General features: G+C 51.7%; 1 protein-coding gene across 2 annotated transcripts in view; it reads right to left on the reverse strand.

Moving 5' to 3' along the window:
* Positions 1–46: 46 nt before the first annotated feature.
* RFC2 (replication factor C subunit 2) overlaps positions 47–17,720 on the reverse strand; it is a 27,898-nt gene continuing 10,224 nt past the window's right edge. Inside the window, exons 2-10 of one of the 2 annotated variants that reach the window (XM_034670001.1) lie at positions 13,926–14,023; positions 13,542–13,648; positions 9,544–9,645; positions 8,895–8,995; positions 6,105–6,262; positions 5,816–5,881; positions 3,659–3,739; positions 1,982–2,095; positions 47–449 (exon numbers count right to left, since the gene is read on the reverse strand). In XM_034670001.1, coding sequence (XP_034525892.1) covers positions 339–449; positions 1,982–2,095; positions 3,659–3,739; positions 5,816–5,881; positions 6,105–6,262; positions 8,895–8,995; positions 9,544–9,645; positions 13,542–13,648; positions 13,926–14,023 — 938 coding nt within the window. In that variant the 3' untranslated portion in view covers positions 47–338. The remainder of the gene's footprint in view (positions 450–1,981; positions 2,096–3,658; positions 3,740–5,815; positions 5,882–6,104; positions 6,263–8,894; positions 8,996–9,543; positions 9,646–13,541; positions 13,649–13,925; positions 14,024–17,720) is intronic. The other variant, XM_034670002.1, reaches the window with a different exon arrangement.

A 17,720-nucleotide genomic window follows, 5' to 3' on the forward strand; every position in this document is an offset into this window, starting at 1 on the left:
TGTTCTACTTGTCGGATGCTGGGGACACGCAGAGACGGGACGCTGGTTTTCCTTGCGGCCTGGCGATGCCACCTCAGCACCGACAAAACCATACAGTGTTTTTATTAGTTAAGATGCCACACACGCCCAGATCGGGTGCCAAGCCCTGCGGTTCTCCCGGGCCCTTCCACCCGGTCACCACGTCCGTGAGTCTGAGGCTGACTGCAGACATTCGCAGAGGCGGTGTGAAGGCCACGGTTGAGGGCAGCCTTCTTTCCGAAGCAGAAGGCGCTGACTCCTGTCTCTTCTGGACGAGGACTCTCAGGACCCTCGTCACCCCAAGCAACAAGTTCTCTGCCCTAACTGGCCACCGGGGCCATTGTCTTCTGACACAGCCTGGCCAGGAGCCCTGCCATCTGCAGGAGCGAGTTCACGCCTTCTGCTATTTTCATGTGCGTGTATCCAATTTCCTGAAAAACAGAGCACAAGTCATTCTGGTTAATAAGAAAGGGAGGACTTTGTTTTTTAACTTGAACTATTGGTTTACTTTAAATTGATGCAATGAACTCAAACTTAACTCTTAAGTGGTCATGGGTTATGTTCAAAGTTCAGTTTATTTTTTTCTAAAAGGATGCGGCCATTTCCCTATAAGGTACTGTTAAGAAAATACAAAAAAAAAAAGCCAGGCTTGGAGAAAATATTTAAATACGTAATAAAACACATCTGATAAAGGACTTGAAACCAGGGTATAAGTCTCAAAACTCAATAAGAAGAAAATGACCCAATGAAGAAATAGGTAGATCTGAACGTTCAAGATGCTTCGTGAAAGATTACGGATGGCAAATCAGCACGAGAAAGTGCTCGACGCCATTAGCGTTAAGCCAGGATGAGACGCTAAGACACATTAGAATGGCTTTAACAGAGTCAACCGAGGGGCACCTGGGTGGCTCCGTGGGTCAAGCACCTGACTCTTGGTCTCGGCTCACGTTGTGATCTCAGGGTCGTGAGATCGAGACCCGCATCGGGCTCTGCGCTCAGTGAGGAGTCCTGCTTGAGATTCTCTCTCCCTCTGCCCCTCCCCCCTCAAAAAAATTTGGAAAAAAAAAAAAATCGAGCAAACATTCCAAGTGCTGGCTAGGCTGTGGGGCAGCTGGAATGCTCTCACACTGTTGGGAGAAACATGCAATACTACAGCCACTTCAGAAATCAGTCTGGCAGTTTCTTCTTAAGTTAAACATACCCTGACTATTAGAACAAGCAATCCCGCTTCCTAGGAAGTTGCCCGAGAAAAATAAAAACTTATATTCACATTCACACCGATTCACATGTGCAAATGTTTATAGCGGCCTTACTGACGGTCACCAAAACCCGGACCCCCCGGTGTCCTTCAGGGGTGAACACACAGACCATGGTTTGCTGCTGGGCAATGAGAAGAAACGACCTGCCGGCAGATGCAACAGTGTGAACAAACCCGAAATGCATTCAGCTAAGCAGAAGAAGCCAGACTCAAAAGGCTACCTTCTACTTGATTCTGTTGTCATTTCCATAGTACAACCTTCTGGAATATTCTGTCCCCCCAATGAGAAAACAAAGCGGTGGTTTCTGGCTGCTGGGGGAGGAGCTGACTACAAAGGGGCACATGTATTTGGGGGGGCGAGGGAATTACAGAGCTGTTCAGACCTTGTTTGTGGCCTTTACGAGACTGAACACCTTTGTCACAAGAAGGCACCTGAGAGGCTGCATTTTACTCTATGTAAATTATACCTCAATTAACCTGACCTTAAGGGTAAACAAACAAACAAATCTTGAAGGAACAGAGCCACCCTAAGGAACCCTAGGCCTCTGACTGGCAGAACAGGCTTAAACCAACTCCCATCCTGGGGACCATCTGGCGTGGGGACACTCACTGAGCACCTTCCAGGGGCCAGGCCGGGAAGCCAAACGAAGAGACCAAAGCATGGCCCGCGTTCCCCAGGAGGGCCACTGCTATACTCTCACTGACCTTGATAAACTCCAGTTTCAAGTACTCTGCCATCTGGAACGTTTTACACACTCGAAAGATGTTGCCGATGATGTCTTCCGGCGAATAGCCAAGATGCCACAGGTGAGCGAGAATCTAGACAGAGGAAGACAGGCTGGGTGACAAGGGTAGTGGGGGGAGGAGGCGGGGATGAGGTTGAAGCCATACCAGCCTTGGGCCTGTCACACAGCAGGGAGTGGACACATCATCTCTGGAGACCCAGCCATGCAGCGAGGCCGCAGGGGGGCCACAGCCTTCAGCCCGCTTGGGGGTCACTGGAGTTTCCCAACAGGCAGAGATTATATCGCAAATGTTTTAATTAATTAATTAATTAATTAATAAAGTTTATTTTACAGTAGGCTCCATGCCCGATGTGGGGCTTGAACTCAGGATCCTGAGATTTAGAGTCACATGCTCTACCAGCTGAGCCAGTCAGGCGCCCCAATATCGCAAAGGTTTTAAAATGTATTGCATGGCATGGGCACCTGGGTGGCTCAGTTGGTTAAGCGTCCGACTCTTGGTTGTGACTTAGATCATGATCTCAGGGTTCTGAGGTCAAGGACCATGTCAGGCTCCGAGCTAGTCCCTCTCCCTCTGCTCCTCCCCCTGCCCGCTCACGCCTTCTCCCCCTCTCATAAATAAAAATAAAATCTTTAAACTGTATTGCATGGTCTCCCACGACACGCATGTAGTGTCTTTATCCAAGACTCCTAAACAGCTGTATTTATCATCCCGAGGGGAAAGAGGCAGAAGCATTTGTGTGCTGTGCGGCCGGGCATGAAGGGTGCCCCCTGCAGGCCTAGCCTCTATCAGCTCTCCTACCCGGTCTCAGCCCAGGCCCCGGTTCCAACCCCACCCAGCCCACTCAGACAATGGGGTCTGGGGTCAGTTGTTTCGCCTTTGCCATGGCATCTCGGGGCAGATGCAGGGGGCACGGAAGCTCTGTGTTCATCAATCTGAAGGCTGCCTTCGGGCCGCATACCTGAGTCTCTGCCTCGGTCTCCCCGCCTCACCCTCTGGCTCCGAGTTTCATCTGGCCGTGCCCTAAACCCAGTCCACTTCTGGCCTAGTTTGGTGGGAGCAGGGGGAGGGAAACCTGCTGGGAGCAGGCCGATGGCCTTCAATCACACCATGGCCACCCTTGCAAGGGACCTGAGGGTCACCTGAACCGTGATGATACCCCCTGGAATCTATACACGGGACCAGGCTCCGTAATGAGGCTGGAAGCCCTGGGTCCTGCCGCTCCTGGATGACCAGGGACCACTGGGTCCCAAACAGCATTCCCACGTTCCTCAGGGAGACGGAGGGCAAAGTCTCCCTCGGCAGACACAGACGGCGGCACAGAAACGTAAGGAGTTGGGCTGGTCTCTCCTCAGGTCCTGGGTGGACAAAGTTCCTTTGTGGAGGATAGAATTATGGGACAAAGACGGGACTCTGAACCGCAGGTTGAGTGCTTGTCAACAGTGTGACTTAGAGCAAGGAATCCAGCCTCCCAGAATCCGTGTCCTCCTCTGGCATGAGCCCAACTCCCAGCCTCATTCTAAGAGTCGAGGGGAGCAACGCACGTGAGCGAAGTCCCCACACAGAGAGAGAGGCTTCCCTCCGCTCTGCCGAAGAGGCAAAGGCTCCCCGAGTCAGGGAAGGAGGGGGGACGCAAACCTTGTAGGCTTCATCGACGTTGGCGTTCACACAGTGCTGGACCATCTCCTTCACCAGCAAGGGGTGGGGCTCGTCGCAGACCTGAGCAAACCCGAAAGAGAGGCCTGTCAGGGGCCGGAGGGGGCCCACCTGAGGAGGAGCCCTGACACACCCGCATAACCAACCCCTCAGCAGGCTTTTCTCATCGAATTCTCTGGCAAACAGAACCAGGCTTGGGAACGCCCCCGTTACTCCCAAACGAGTCACCACAGTATGGCGTCAACCCTTCTCACCGGGGAGGAAGTTCTAACACTGTGGTTAAGGATTGCCCAAGCACAAGGGGCGTGAACACGGGCTGACGGGAATCTTTCATCTTTTATTAAAAGCCATTAGCCACACGCCTTAAGTCACTCCGAGGATCGCTTGCCCAGAACCACTCAGAATCCACTTAAGAGCTAGGACTAGCCTCCCACCTGGAATAGAAACTGGCTTCGCAGGGCCAGCCCCCCCCCAGTATGTCAGCGTGAAGAGGAGCCTAGGGGTGGTGGCGCAGGTGTCCCCGAGCCTGGGGCTGCCCCCCTGCGTCCCCCCCCACAGGCCTAGAGTCCGCGTTCTACCCTCCACCTCGGGACCTACATTTAAAACTTCTTTTTTGGAGGGGCGCCTGGGTGGCACAGCGGTTAAGAGTCTGCCTTCAACTCGGGGCGTGATCCCGGCGTTCTGGGATCGAGCCCCACATCAGGCTCCTCCGCTATGAGCCTGCTTCTTCCTCTCCCACTCCCCCTGCTTGTGTTCCCTCTCTCGCTGGCTGTCTCTATCTCTGTCGAATAAATAAATAANTCCGCGTTCTACCCTCCACCTCGGGACCTACATTTAAAACTTCTTTTTTGGGGCGCCTGGGTGGCTCGGTCATTAAGCATCTGCCTTCGCCTCGGGTCATGATCCCAGGGTCCTGGGATCGAGCCCTGCATCCGGCTCCCTGCTCAGCGGGAAGCCTTCTTCTCCCTCCCCCAGTCCCCCTGCTGGTGTTCCCTCTCTCACTGTGTCTCTCTCTGTCCAATAAATAAATAAAATCTTTAAAACAAAAACAAAACAAAACAACTTTTTTAAGAGTCTCCATGCCCAGCACTGGGCTCGAACTCACAACTCTGAGATCAAAACCTGAGATCAAGAGTTGGCACTCTACCAACTGAGCCATGTGAGCCAGGCCCCCCCCCCCCCCCCCCCGTTTACAACTTCTAAATGAGACTGCTCTCTCCGCCAGCCCCACACGCCCTAGAACCTCTCTTTCCAGGTCAGTTAACCTCCCCCAGAAATCCTGCTTTCCAGAGCCCTGGAAGGTCTGCTCCAGGATGGCTCAGAGCCTGAACTGTCTAGAGGAGACTACGCAAGTTCACGGAGTGTCCCTGGAAACACAGTCACCAGCAGGGTCGAAACAGGCTTTCAACACGGCTGTCTCTCCCCACAAACTTGCTAAGAAACAGCTATGGTCAGGGGCACCTGGGTGGCACAGTGGTTGGGCGTCTGCCTTCGGCTCAGGGCGTGATCCCGGCGTTATGGGATCGAGCCCCACGTCAGGCTCCTCTGCTATGAGCCTGCTTCTTCCTCTCCCACTCCCCCTGCTGTGTTCCCTCTCTCGCTGGCTGTCTCTATCTCTGTCAAATAAATAATAAATAAAATCTTTTAAAAAAAAAAAAAGAATAGATTAAAAAAGAAACAGCTATGGTCTGAACGCATGGACAGCCCTCCCCAGTTTAAACTAACTGGTCTCCAAAACAGCCAAGTTGTGAGGATGGGGCAGCCAGTTTTCAAAAGCATTCCCAGGAGAAAAACCCTTGGCCGGCCTGGGAGAGGGGATCTTCGTCCTTCAGCTTGCTGGGTGTGGAAGGCGGGGAGCAGGTGCTCAGCACCCCCTCCCACCTTCCAGCAGTGGGGCAATCCCGGGGGCGACGGGAAGCCTGTGTCCTCACCACCAGACCGGAGAAACCCTGGGTGCGAGGCCCCTTGGGGTGCGCGAGCACTTCCACTTCCCCACACACGGGGGCGCTCCCGAGACCCTCATGACAGGGCAGCGGGACACGCACGGGTGGGCCCCAGCACCGCGGCACGGTCAGTCCCGGGGTCCCCAGCGCCAACACCGCTTTGCAGAACCACCTGGAGCCCCATCGGCGCCTGTACCTTGAACACGTTCTCGCTGTTAATAAAGCCGAACCCCGAGAAAGTCGACTGCACGTTGTTCAGCGCCTGTGGAGGAACGAGGGCGCAGCGGGGGCGATCTTCAGTCCTGGACCACCCCCCCACCCGAGTCCCAGCAGAGTTCCCTCCTCCCGGGTCTGCCCTCAGCCAGCCCAAGGCCCAATGAGCGGGGTCCCCGGTCTCTGCGCAGTGGCCACTCCTGGCTTTCCCTCCAGAACGAGGTGCACAGGGCCCAGGAGGTGGGCGCCCGAGGGGCCCCGACGGCGCGCACCTGCCTCATGTCTCCCTGCGCCGTGAAGATGACGGCTTCCAGGCCGTCGTCCGTGTAGGGCACCTTCTCCTGCTCCAGCACCGTCAGCAGCCGGGCGAGGACCTGGGCGTCGCTCAATTTCGTGTAGCGGAGGACTGCGCAGCGGGACTGAATGGGCTCTGACGAGGACAGAAGGGTGAGGCTCCCCGCAGAGGCCGGCGCATCCCCGATAGCCCCTCGACAACCCCCGACCGCCCCAGGTGCTACGAAGCCAATGCGCGGGACACGCACCAGCCACGCTGTCGCCAACGCTCTCCCTCCCCAGCGGGTGCTCTCCACTGGCTGCGGAATGCAGCTAGGTTTCAAAGCATTAACCACGAAGCAGCAACCAGAGAGATCCCCAGCATTGCCCCAATGGCCTTGGCTAGCCTTGGCTTCCAGAAGGGAAAAAGAGCCTCCAGGACAGACACACCCATATGCCACAGCCCTCAGGTGAGTCAGTGCTGGGGTCCCGGTCACTGTGTGCTGCGTGTCCCCACCCGGCTGGTCCCGGGTGAGCACAGAACATGGCCGTGGTTTCTCTAAGTCTCCACAGGAGATTGTGACCACAGCCAGGGCGGAGAGCCACTAGAGACACGGATGCAGATTCTGGAAGCTGCCCCTGACCCGAGCTTTAGACTGTGACAACAGCTTCTCCATGATCTCCACGCCATCCGGTCTGTGTTCCATCCTCTAAGGAATGCACTTCTGGAAGCTTATGTGCATTCAAGAAACCTGGGAGTCCTAAGAGTCGGTCCATTTCAACTTATCTGAAATCAGGAATCTCCACCATAGAATCTTAATTACATATTTGGCTTATCAGCACAGATAAGAGGAAGAGCAATGAGTTTGATTAGTTCGTATTTAAAAGTAATTAATATTCCAGCTACACTAGAAGTTTCCTTTAGCAGATTTTTCTCTTGTGCGGAGAACCAAAAGCTGAGTTTGCAGAATTTATTATTACTATTTTTTTAAAGCAGTCTCTACACCCAACATGGGGTTCGAACTCAACGCCGAGATGAAGAGTCACGTGCTCTTCTGGCTGAGCCAGCCTGGCGCCGCAGAGTTCACAGGATTTAAATACACGTCAGAATAAGGCAGCATGGCCTTCCTCAGAGCCCATGGGTCTCTCTCCACTGGAGTGAGTCCAGGACCCGAACCGAGGTTCTGTGATGAACAGTTTCAAAACCAACTCTGCAGCAGGGCGCCCGGCTGGCCCAGTCAGTCAAGCCTAGGACTCCTGATCTTGATCTCAGGGTTCTGAGTTTGAGCCCCACTGGGTGTGAGATAACCCAAAAATATCTTTAAAAAAGGAAAAAATCAACTAGCGGGGCTCCTGGGTGGCTCAGTCATTAAGCATCTGCCTTCAGCCCAGGGTGTGATCCTGGGGTCCTGGGATCGAGCCCCACGTCGGGCTCCCCCCTGCTCAGTGGGAAGCCTGTTTCTTCCTCTCCCACTCCCCCTGCTTGTGTTCCCTCTCTCACTGGCTGTCTCTCTCTGTCAAATAAATAAATAAAATCTTAAAAAAAAAAAACAAAACCCAAAAAACAAAATAATCAACTAGCAATTTGATATTGAGCTATTTCCTCTAATGCTAAGAAATACATTTCTTTAGTGATTTCATTTCCCTGTTGTAGCTCCTTAGAAATTAAAAAAAAAAAAAAAGTCAGGCTGCTGTATGGATAAGAAAAATTGATAAGGGAGGGCCAGCGCTTTCTCTGCCCACTGCTACTGTGTCCAATCACTGAACGAACTCGTGGATGCAGGGCCCTGTGCGAAATGCATCTGAGGAGGGGGTCTCTAAGTATGACGCCACTCCTGCCCTCGCAAATGCCTTACTACACTGGTGGCGTCTTGACGGTCAAGAATGTTCTCATTCAGTGCCGTATGTCCCCCACCAGCACCGTAGAGAACAGAGTAAATGTTTGCTGAGTGATGGCTGGACAGGTTAAGGAAGAAATAATGAGCACCTGGGGCAGGTGGAAGGACATGAAGGGCTCCTGGTGCCACGGCAGGCCCGCCGAGGCTGGGAACCGGGACTGTGCGTGCAGCACAGTGTGGCTGGCCACACGCTGGTCTGCAGCTGCGAGCCGTGGCCTGGGTGCAGAAGGGCGAGTCTGGGGGCTGAGCTCACACAGGCTGGGGGTTAGCAGGGCGGACGTGACCAACAGAGGGGTGAGAAATGGTGAGAGAGAGAACCAAAGCGAGAGTGAGTCTGCCGTGGGTATCGCAAAGGGAAGAAAGTGCCACCAGCAGGAAGCTGAGATGAGAGGGGGGCAAAGGAGTGAGGAAGCAGACAGACTTCACGGGAGGGAGGGACAGGCATCGGTTCAGAGCAGACTGATGGGTGAGCTTGCACAGGTGAGGCAGTCCCTGGTGATGACAAAGCCCTGTGCACAGACGGGGTGTGTGCCAAGTGCCCGAGCACACAGAAAGTGCAGGAGCACGAATGGAGCAGGGCAGTGACCATGACTCTGTGCACAGGACAGCCTGCGAGGGTGCAAGATCCGACAGACGGGGGTTCCAGTCCCAGCTCTTCTGTGTGCTGTGTGACTCTGGGCAAACTACTCAACCTCTCTGAGCTCCAGTTTGCTCCTTGCTAATGTGGAGCTAAGACTACCCTCACGCTGAATTACATAAGATTAAATGGAAAAGCTGATTCTGTAGTGCTCAGCCCGTGGCAGCCAATCAAAAAGCCCCTACTCTTCTGGGGTTAAAGAGCCAATGTGAGCACCACGGGTAGACCCCAGGCCACCCACAACTGACCCTCACCTATGATTTTATCCGAAGCATTACAAGCAAGAGCAAAGCGAGTCGTTTTGGAGTAGATCTCCATGGTTCTCCTCAAGGCTTGCTGGGCACCATCAGTCATGCTGAGAAGAAAAACACATGGGAGCAGTTTGCAACTGGGACCCAGGGCCCACTGGACACAAACCCCTCCCTAGAGACCCTGGGCACCCTCAAGTCCAGGTCAGGGTCCTGGGGTCCTGGGATGGAGTCCTGCATCCGTGGGGTTCCCTGATCAGTGGGGAGTCTGCTTCTCCCTCTCGCGCTGCCTCTCCCCGCACTCGTGCTCCCTCCTTCCCTCTCTCGCTTATAAATAAAATCTTTTTAAAAAAATAGCTAAAATGGTAAATTTTATGTCACATGTATTTCACTACAATAAAAAGAGGTATCATTTAAATCATTCACAGGAAGCTGGAACGAACCCATTAACTGACATTGTCTTTGACAAAATGTTTGTAAGTTACTTAAGAAAGATAAGGCGTAAGGCTCAGGTCCCTATTCAATTGCTTTTGGAAGATGTGGTAAGCTGGTCTGCCACGAAAGTGCAGAGTGGAGAGAGCTTTCCTCCTGCTTTAATAAAGCCTGATAAGGGACTGAGAAATCGAGGTCAGTGTGTACTTGGCAAAGCGTCTACCTGTCTGCTTCATCCAGAATGATGATCTTGTGACGCCCTTTGGGAAGGGTGACCTTCTGCTGGGCAAACATTTTGATTTTGTTCCTCACCACATCGATGCCCCTGGAACAACAAGGCATCACTGTACTATCACCTTCCCAGACAGACCCACGTCCCTTCAGGGGGCTTCTAACCCCCGGAACACCACCATGCACACAGTTCCAGTGTTTCAGTTTTCAGGGCAATTCTAACTATGTATAAGGATTAACGTCGCATTACTTTCATTCCTTCTTGGGGGTCCTCCAGAAAACAAAGAGAAAATTTACTTTTTCCTTTTGATAGCACGAGAGTCATTTTACCTTGCAGTTACCCTTTGAGTTCACTGGACCCTGTGATAATCTGAGATACATCCTGAGGTCTCAGTGACCTTATTCTTCCTGCATCTTGAAAAGAAATGGCAATGTCATCATCCTAGTGACTATTTACTTGTTCCTTATCAATTATTCCCAACTTTGCAGGAAAAAAAAAAGATTTAAAAAAAGATTAAAGGCTTAAGAAAATGCAGGACTGTCACACTTGCCTAGGATGGTGTGGTAGGAGGGAAAACTGTCCCTACTGCCCCATCCTACAATGCTTTGTGTCAGTAAACGGCACTGCATTCTCTTTCTAGAAGATAAAAAAGAAGTTCAAGTACACCATCTTTGTTGCTTTTTAAAGCATTCATCAACCACAGCTGAAAATTCAAGACTTTTTCATTTTCCACTAACAAAAGATGAAAACAAATGACAGAGAACATTCCATATTATTAGAAAAATCAGGAAATGACCAGACACCGGAACGCCTGGGTGGCTCAGTTGGTTAAGCATCTCCCTTTGGCTCAGGTCATGGGGAGCCTGCTTCTCCCTCTCCCTCTGCCTACCACTCACCGTGCTTGTGCTCTCTCTCTCTGCCAAATGAATAAATAAAAATCCTAAAGAAAAAAAAAGAAAGAAAGAAAAAAAAAAAAGGAAAAGAGAGAGACAAAGAGCAGCACTTAGGACGCTAATGAGGACTGTGAAACCGACCACAGTCAGACTATCTCAGGCTACGGGGTCCTCCGATGCCAAAATCATGGGTGAATTTTTTCCACCTTTAGCATCACGGAGTGAACAATATATATCTAAGGATAAAAAATAGACATATTTTCATCCAGTTGGTCACTCAAAAGGAAGGACTTCATTCCCCAATACCTTCTGACAAGAACGTGGACCATCCTGTTTTGCTAAAAGTTCATGTGACAGGGGCGCCTGGGTTGGCACAGCGGTTGGGCGTCTGCCTTGGGCTCAGGGCGTGATCCCGGTGTTATGGGATCGAGCCCCATATCAGGCTTCTCCACTATGAGCCTGCTTCTTNGTCACTCAAAAGGAAGGACTTCATTCCCCAATACCTTCTGACAAGAACGTGGACCATCCTGTTTTGCTAAAAGTTCATGTGACAGGGGCGCCTGGGTGGCACAGCGGTTGGGCGTCTGCCTTGGGCTCAGGGCGTGATCCCGGTGTTATGGGATCGAGCCCCACATCAGGCTCCTCCACTATGAGCCTGCTTCTTCCTCTCCCACTCTCCCTGCTTGTGTTCCCTCTCTCACTGGCTGTCTCTATCTCTGTCGAATAAATAAATAAAATCTTTAAAAAAAAAAAAAAAGTTCATGTGACAATATTCTCCCATCTTTTAAGATGCCTGCTTGCCCATCAACCTCTACAGGGTAGCTGGCAGTGATCAAAATCTGAAGGCAGGTATGTATACAAAGCGGACTAGAAGGAAACAGATGGAAAAAAAAAATCATCGTATTGATCAGTCTAATGGGTGTTCATCAATCTAAAGTTGGGACTATTTCACTGTTAGGGGCCATTCTCTCAAAATTATGAGCCACCGCAGTTTTCAAAAGTAGTGAATTTGGGGGCTCCTGGGGGGCTCAGTTGGTTGAGACTCTGCCTCTTGATTTTGGCTTGGGTCATGATCTCAGGATGGTGAGATCGAGCCCCAGGTCGGGCTCCGCACTGGGTGTGGAGCCTGCTTAAGATTCTCTCTCTCCCTCTGCCCCTCCTCTCGCCTCTTCAAAAAAAAGGGGGGGGGCGCCTGGGTGGCTCAGCTGCTTGAGCGTTTGAGTCTTGATTTTGGCTCGGGTCCTGACCTTGGGGTCATGAGATCGAGCTGCTCAGCCGGATCCACGCTCAGGCCGGCGTCTGCTTATCCGTCTCCCTCTGCTGCTATCTTGTGTGTTGGTCTGCGCACACGCTCATGCTCACTCTCTCTCAAATAAACCAGGGAGTCCAATGAGTCAAGTGTGAGTAGAACAAGAAGTAACGATAAGCTGGAACCTATTTGTGTCTGACGTCTGGAATCAGGCTCGTTCACGACAGCGGATGGGCAGTTTGTTGCCCACGAAGGGCACTGTTTCAAGGAAGGGTGGCTCTCCAAAACCAGGAAAAGATGAAGGCGCCGAGGACCACGTCCTCAAAGGCAGACCCTTGCAGGCATTTTATTCGACGGTTCCTCGTTTCCTAATCCCCTAGTGGTTTTATCTGAAGACGGACCAGCACCTCCCGCCCATCGGGATGACCACCACCGCCAGCAAACACAGAAAACGAGTGTCGGTGCGAACGTGGCGAAATCTCGCACTGGTGCACCCGTCAAGTGACACAGCCGCCATGGAAGATGGCGTGGCGGGCACTTCCTCAGAAAATTAAACAGAATTACCGGAAACAATCCAGCCATCCCATTCCCGAGTATGTGTCCGAGATACGTGAAGCAGGGTCTCAAAGAGCTATGTGTACAGCCCCATTCATACGAGCATTATTCACGATTCACGGCAGCGGAAAGATGAAAGCAACTCGAGTGTCCCAAACAGATGACTAGATAAGCAAATGGTGGTGGTCTCTCCATGCAGTGGGACACGATTCAGCCTCAGAAAGGAAGGGCATTCTGCCGTGAGGTAGGATAGTTACAGAATGACAAAGACTGGATGGTTCCACTTAGATGAGGTCCCTAGAGGAGTCAGATTCAGAGAAACAGAAAGCAGGATGGTGGTTGCCGGGGCTGGGGGACGGGGAAACAGAAAGTTACTGTTTCATGGATATGCAGTTTCAGTTCTGCAAATGAAGTGGGTTCTGGGGACGGTTGCACAACAATGGGAGGGCACGTAACAGCGCTGAATGGTGCACCTAAAAATGCCGGAAGATGGTACATTATATGGTATGGGTATTTACCACAATTAAAAATAATCATTTATTTATTTATTTTTAAGATTTTATTTATTTATTTGACACAGAGAGAGAGGCAGCCAGCGAGAGAGGGAACACAAGCAGGGGGAGTGGGAGAGGAAGAAGCAGGCTCACAGCAGAGGAGCCTGATGTGGGGCTCGATCCCAGAACGCTGGGATCACGCCCTGAGCCGAAGGCAGACGCTTAACGACTGAGCCACCCAGGTGCCCCTAAAAATAATTTTTTAAACTTTTATTAAAGGGGGTGCCTGGGTGGTGCAGTCGGGTGAGTGTTCGACTCTTGGCTTTGGCTCGGGTCATGATCCCAGGATCCTGGGATCAAGCCCCGCATCGGGCTCCCTGCTCAGCGGGAAGCCTGCTTCTCCCTCTCCCACTCCCCCTACTTGTGCTCCCTCTCTCGCTGTGTCTCTGTCAAATATATAAAATCTAAAAAAAAAAAAAAAGATTCTCTCTCCCTCTGCCTCTCTCCTGCACGCACATGTGAGCTTCTCTCTCTCTCCAAAATAAATAAATAAATCTTAAAAAACAAACAAAAAACTTTCACTAAAAAAAAAAAAGGAAACCAGCAAGTCGGTGCTTACGATGCCATTCAGACAGGCAAGTGATGCCTGTTCTCATTCACGGGGAAGGATCAAAGGAAAACAGAGAGCTGGCGAGACAAACCCCAAGTACAACACAGAACGGCAAAAAGGCGGTTTCTATGACAACACAAACTTCAAACACTCGCCACCCTTCACGCAGTCTGAACTTCCAGGTGTACCTGTCATTGGAGGCATTGAGCTCCAGAACAGCGTCCTTGAATGCTGGGCCCAGCAGGGCACGCGCCAAACACAGGATGCTTGTCGTCTTGCCCGTTCCTGGGGGGCCCTAGGGAGGGGACCGCAAGGGCTTGAGGCTAACAGAATGAGCTCGCCTTAGCTCCCCTTCGAACCTCCTCCCCAAGCCGCAGCACACATCGAATCAACATAGCCACCCACCCTCAGGCCTCCTGACCAACTGGGATGGAATGCTTCCCTCTGCCAAGAGGAACGGCGAAGGCTCTGGTGGCCATGGGCCTCTCTGACGAGGCAGCTCTGTGCACTTCAGCTCTTAGAGGGAAAGTGAGACTCCAAGGCCTCCAACAGGGCCAGGACCGGGTACTTACAGCAATGATAATATTGGGCACGTTCCCTTCTCTTGCAAAGACCTGAAGGAAGAAATGGGTGTCAGAATTGGTTAATCTGCAGACCCGAGGCGCCAAGCCTCCGNGGACCTGGTGAGAGCCCACCAGGTTTAAGAGGACGAGAGAAACTAGGCCCCGTGTGTCTAGTGACTTGCCCTGTTCTGGGGTCAGAATAGGGGGTCAGCTGTGATTACATAAGCGCTCCGGCCATGAAAGGAATGGTATCATTATGATTACAGCCAGTCGCAATTATGGAGCACCTACTGTGTGCGCTCGGTGTTGCGAATGCCTTCCCCCCCCACTGTGCTTCATGCCTCCTGAGAGCCCTTGATCATAGGCGCAGCTCACCTTAAAAGTTAAAATGTGTGTCTTTTTTTTTTTTTAAGATTTTATTTATTTATTTGACAGAGAGAGAGGTGAGAGAGGGAACACCAGCAGGGGGAGTGGGAGAGGGAGAAGCAGGCCTCCCGCTGAGCAGGGAGCCTGATGCGGGGCTCCATCCCAGGACCCCGGGATCATGACCTGAGCCGAAGGCAGATGCCTAATGACTGAGCCACCCAGGCGCCCCTTGGCTGTTCCTTCTCCTTTATCTCTGTGTCCTTCTCTTCAGCTCCGCCGCGACTTGCCGCGACTTCCTTCGTCCCGCCTGGATGACTTTTAACTGGCCATTAACCGGTCTCCTGGCCTCTAATCCTGCCCCACACCCATGCATTTTCCCTACTATAACCACAACCAACTTTCTAGAACACCTATCTATTAAAACATTTGCACCTGACGAAGCCCTTGGATGACCCCTTCCTGCCCTGTGAGCCCCAGCTCTTATACACTGCCCACCTCACCAGCTCATTCCTCACACACCCCAATACACACACTGTACAGCCTTGTTACTCAGTGGGCTCCACGGACCCGCAGCATCAGCATCCCCCCAGAAATGAGTCAGAAATGCAGACTCGGGGCGCCTGGGTGGCTCAGTCATTAAGCGTCTGCCTTGGGCTCAGGGGGTGATCCCAGAGTCCTGGGATCGAGCCCCACATCGGGCTCCTCTGCTAGGAGCCTGCTTCTTCCTCTCCCACTCCACCTGCTTGTGTCCCCTCTCTCGCCGGCTGTCTCTCTCTGTCAAATAAATAAATAAAATCTTAAAAAAAGAAAAGAAAAGAAACGCAGACTCTCTGGCCCCACTCCCCGGATCAGGATCTGTATTTTTAACAAGATTCCTGGGCAATTCATACACCCATTAATGTCTGGAAAGCTCTACTCTGTATTCCAATCAGATGGCACCACCCCCCCAACCCCCAACAAGCTAAGCCTCTCACCTCCGGGCCTTGGCACATGCTATTCCTGCTGCCTTCCCCGCCAAGTCTAGCTAACTCCCACTCCTTAGCTTTGCTGTCCCTTCTTCCATTTGAGAACTAAGATACTGTGAGCACATTAACGGCCCCCGCCACGTGCTTCCAGAGCATGCCCCTATCGCCTCTGGCAGAGCGCTCATCACATTACCTGTCAACTTTGGCCCAATCCCACACTGGCAGGGGACGTGTCTATTTTGCTCACCGTTATATCAACAGCTCCTAACACCGCACCATATCTGGCCCGCAAATATTTGTAAAATGAACTCGTTTGTAAAATAAACAAACACCTTGGTCGATGTCAGAGTCTAAGTCCCCATTACTGCAGAGATTGCCTCCGTCATGTCTCAAATAGCCGGGTTTCTAGATTCCGCCTAAAGACCTCTAGGGCTAGGATTTCACAGCTTGTCGTACGGCGTGCACCTCTGTTGACTTCTGTCCTAGTGTCGGCTGTGCCCTGTCACTCAGTCCCCTCTAGGCAGGGGTTGGCAAACCATGGGGGAAGGGTGTTGGCGGGAAGTAGGGGGTCATCCAGCCTGAGGCCTGTTTATTTTTTTTTTTTAAGATTTATTTATTTATTTAAGAGGGGGAGAGAGTGAGCACAAGTGGGAGGGGTGGAGGGAGAGGGAGAAAATCCCAAGCAGACTTCCCACGACCCTAATATCATGACCTGAGCCGAAACCAAGAGTCGGACGCTCAACTGAATGGACAGCCCAGGTGCCCTAGGGCCTGTTTTTATAAGACCCCTAGCTGAGAATGATTCTTATGTTTTTAAAGGATTGTTTAAAAAATTAAGCATATTGGACAAAGACATTATAGGGTCTGCAAAGGCTAAGATATCTACTCGCCAGCCTCTACGGAAAAAGTCTGCCATCCCGGCTCTTGAAGCATAGGTCAAAGAACCCCTCGTCAATAATCCAGCACCTCAAACATGTGGAATGAGCCACCACGGTTTCTAGTCTTCTCCAAACCGACAGGCCCTCAATCCCTCAATTCTTCTGGATTCGTGGCTCGCCCCACCCCTCACTATCTGGGCAGTCTTCCTCCAAATGCCTCCCTCGAGCTTGTCAAACCACAATGACGTGACCTAAGATCATCTCTCAGAAAAAACTCACTCACCTCCAGCCTGCTCACCGTGTCTTCATTCCCGACAATTTCATTCAACTTTACCGGCCTGTATTTTTCAACCCTGTTTTTAAGAAAGCACAGAAAGATGGTGACATGACTATCTGCACGCTGTCCAAGGAGCAAACCCTAAAGGGCAATCCCGAGAGCTCTGTCAGAAAATTATATACATGCAATTTAAACACAGTAAATGTTGTAGGTTTGAAATTCAAAGGAGGAACCCAAGTGCCATTTGAAAAGTTAAGTGCATAAGAATTGCACACCGAAGGCTTTAAACCTGCCACAGCAGAGACACACCTGTTGTTGCTGGAGAGCGGCCAGAGCGGGCCATCTGGAGCGCTGTGACACTGGGCAGCAGCACGGCCTGCCCGTCACAACAGAAACTCGGTACATGAGCCACTGACATCATCTGATCTGACAGACAACGGGTGCCACCGTGCCGTCTTCTTATCCCTTACCTGCCAGTTTCTGCAGACTGGTGCCAGGTGCACAGCAGGGCTGGCTAGACTGAAGCCACAGGCCTGCCCTGTGATCCTATGAGGCTATGGGAAGTGGACGGGCTAGTGGCTTACTCAGATCAATACTACTCTCTCTCTCTCTTAAAGATTTATTTATTTTAGAGAGGGCATGCGTGCGCAAACATATGAGTGGGGGAGGGGCAGAGGGAGAGAACCTTTAAGCAGACTCCCCACTGAGCGTAGAGCCCAATGCGGGGCTCCATCCTATGACCCTAAGAGCACAACCTGAGCCAAAACCAAGAGTCAGACGCTCAATCGACTGGGCCACCCAAGCGCCCCAATACTTCTCTCTTTTTAAATGAATAAGCAAGCAATGCTATGAGCAAATTCTTTAGCTCTGAGAACAGAAGTGGCAATAGGTTTGCCATGATTTGACCATCAGCACTTCCTCTGCCCTTTTTTTTTTTTAAAGATTTTATTTAGTTATTTATTTGACAGAGAGAGAGACAGCCAGCGAGAGAGGGAACACAGCAGGAGAGTGGGAGATGAAGACACAGGCTCCCAGCAGAGGAGCCCGATGTGGGACCCGATCCCAGACCGCCGGGATCACGCCCTGAGCTGAAGGCAGATGCTTAATGACAGCGCTACCCAGGCGCCCCCCTCTGCCCTTTTCTATACTCCCTGATCTACCCTCAGCTTGCACTCCCTACAGGGACGGTCCCGCTCCAGACGCAGCTGCGTGCAAAGAAGCTTGTTTGCCACATACTACAGTAAATAAAGAACTCTCCTCCAAGACCAGCAGATGGAGCATGTTTGGCGGTACTTGTTTCTCGTTCATACTCAGTCCT

The sequence above is a fragment of the Ailuropoda melanoleuca genome, chromosome 10 (genome assembly GCF_002007445.2).
Source record: "Ailuropoda melanoleuca isolate Jingjing chromosome 10, ASM200744v2, whole genome shotgun sequence".
Taxonomy (NCBI): domain Eukaryota; kingdom Metazoa; phylum Chordata; class Mammalia; order Carnivora; family Ursidae; genus Ailuropoda; species Ailuropoda melanoleuca.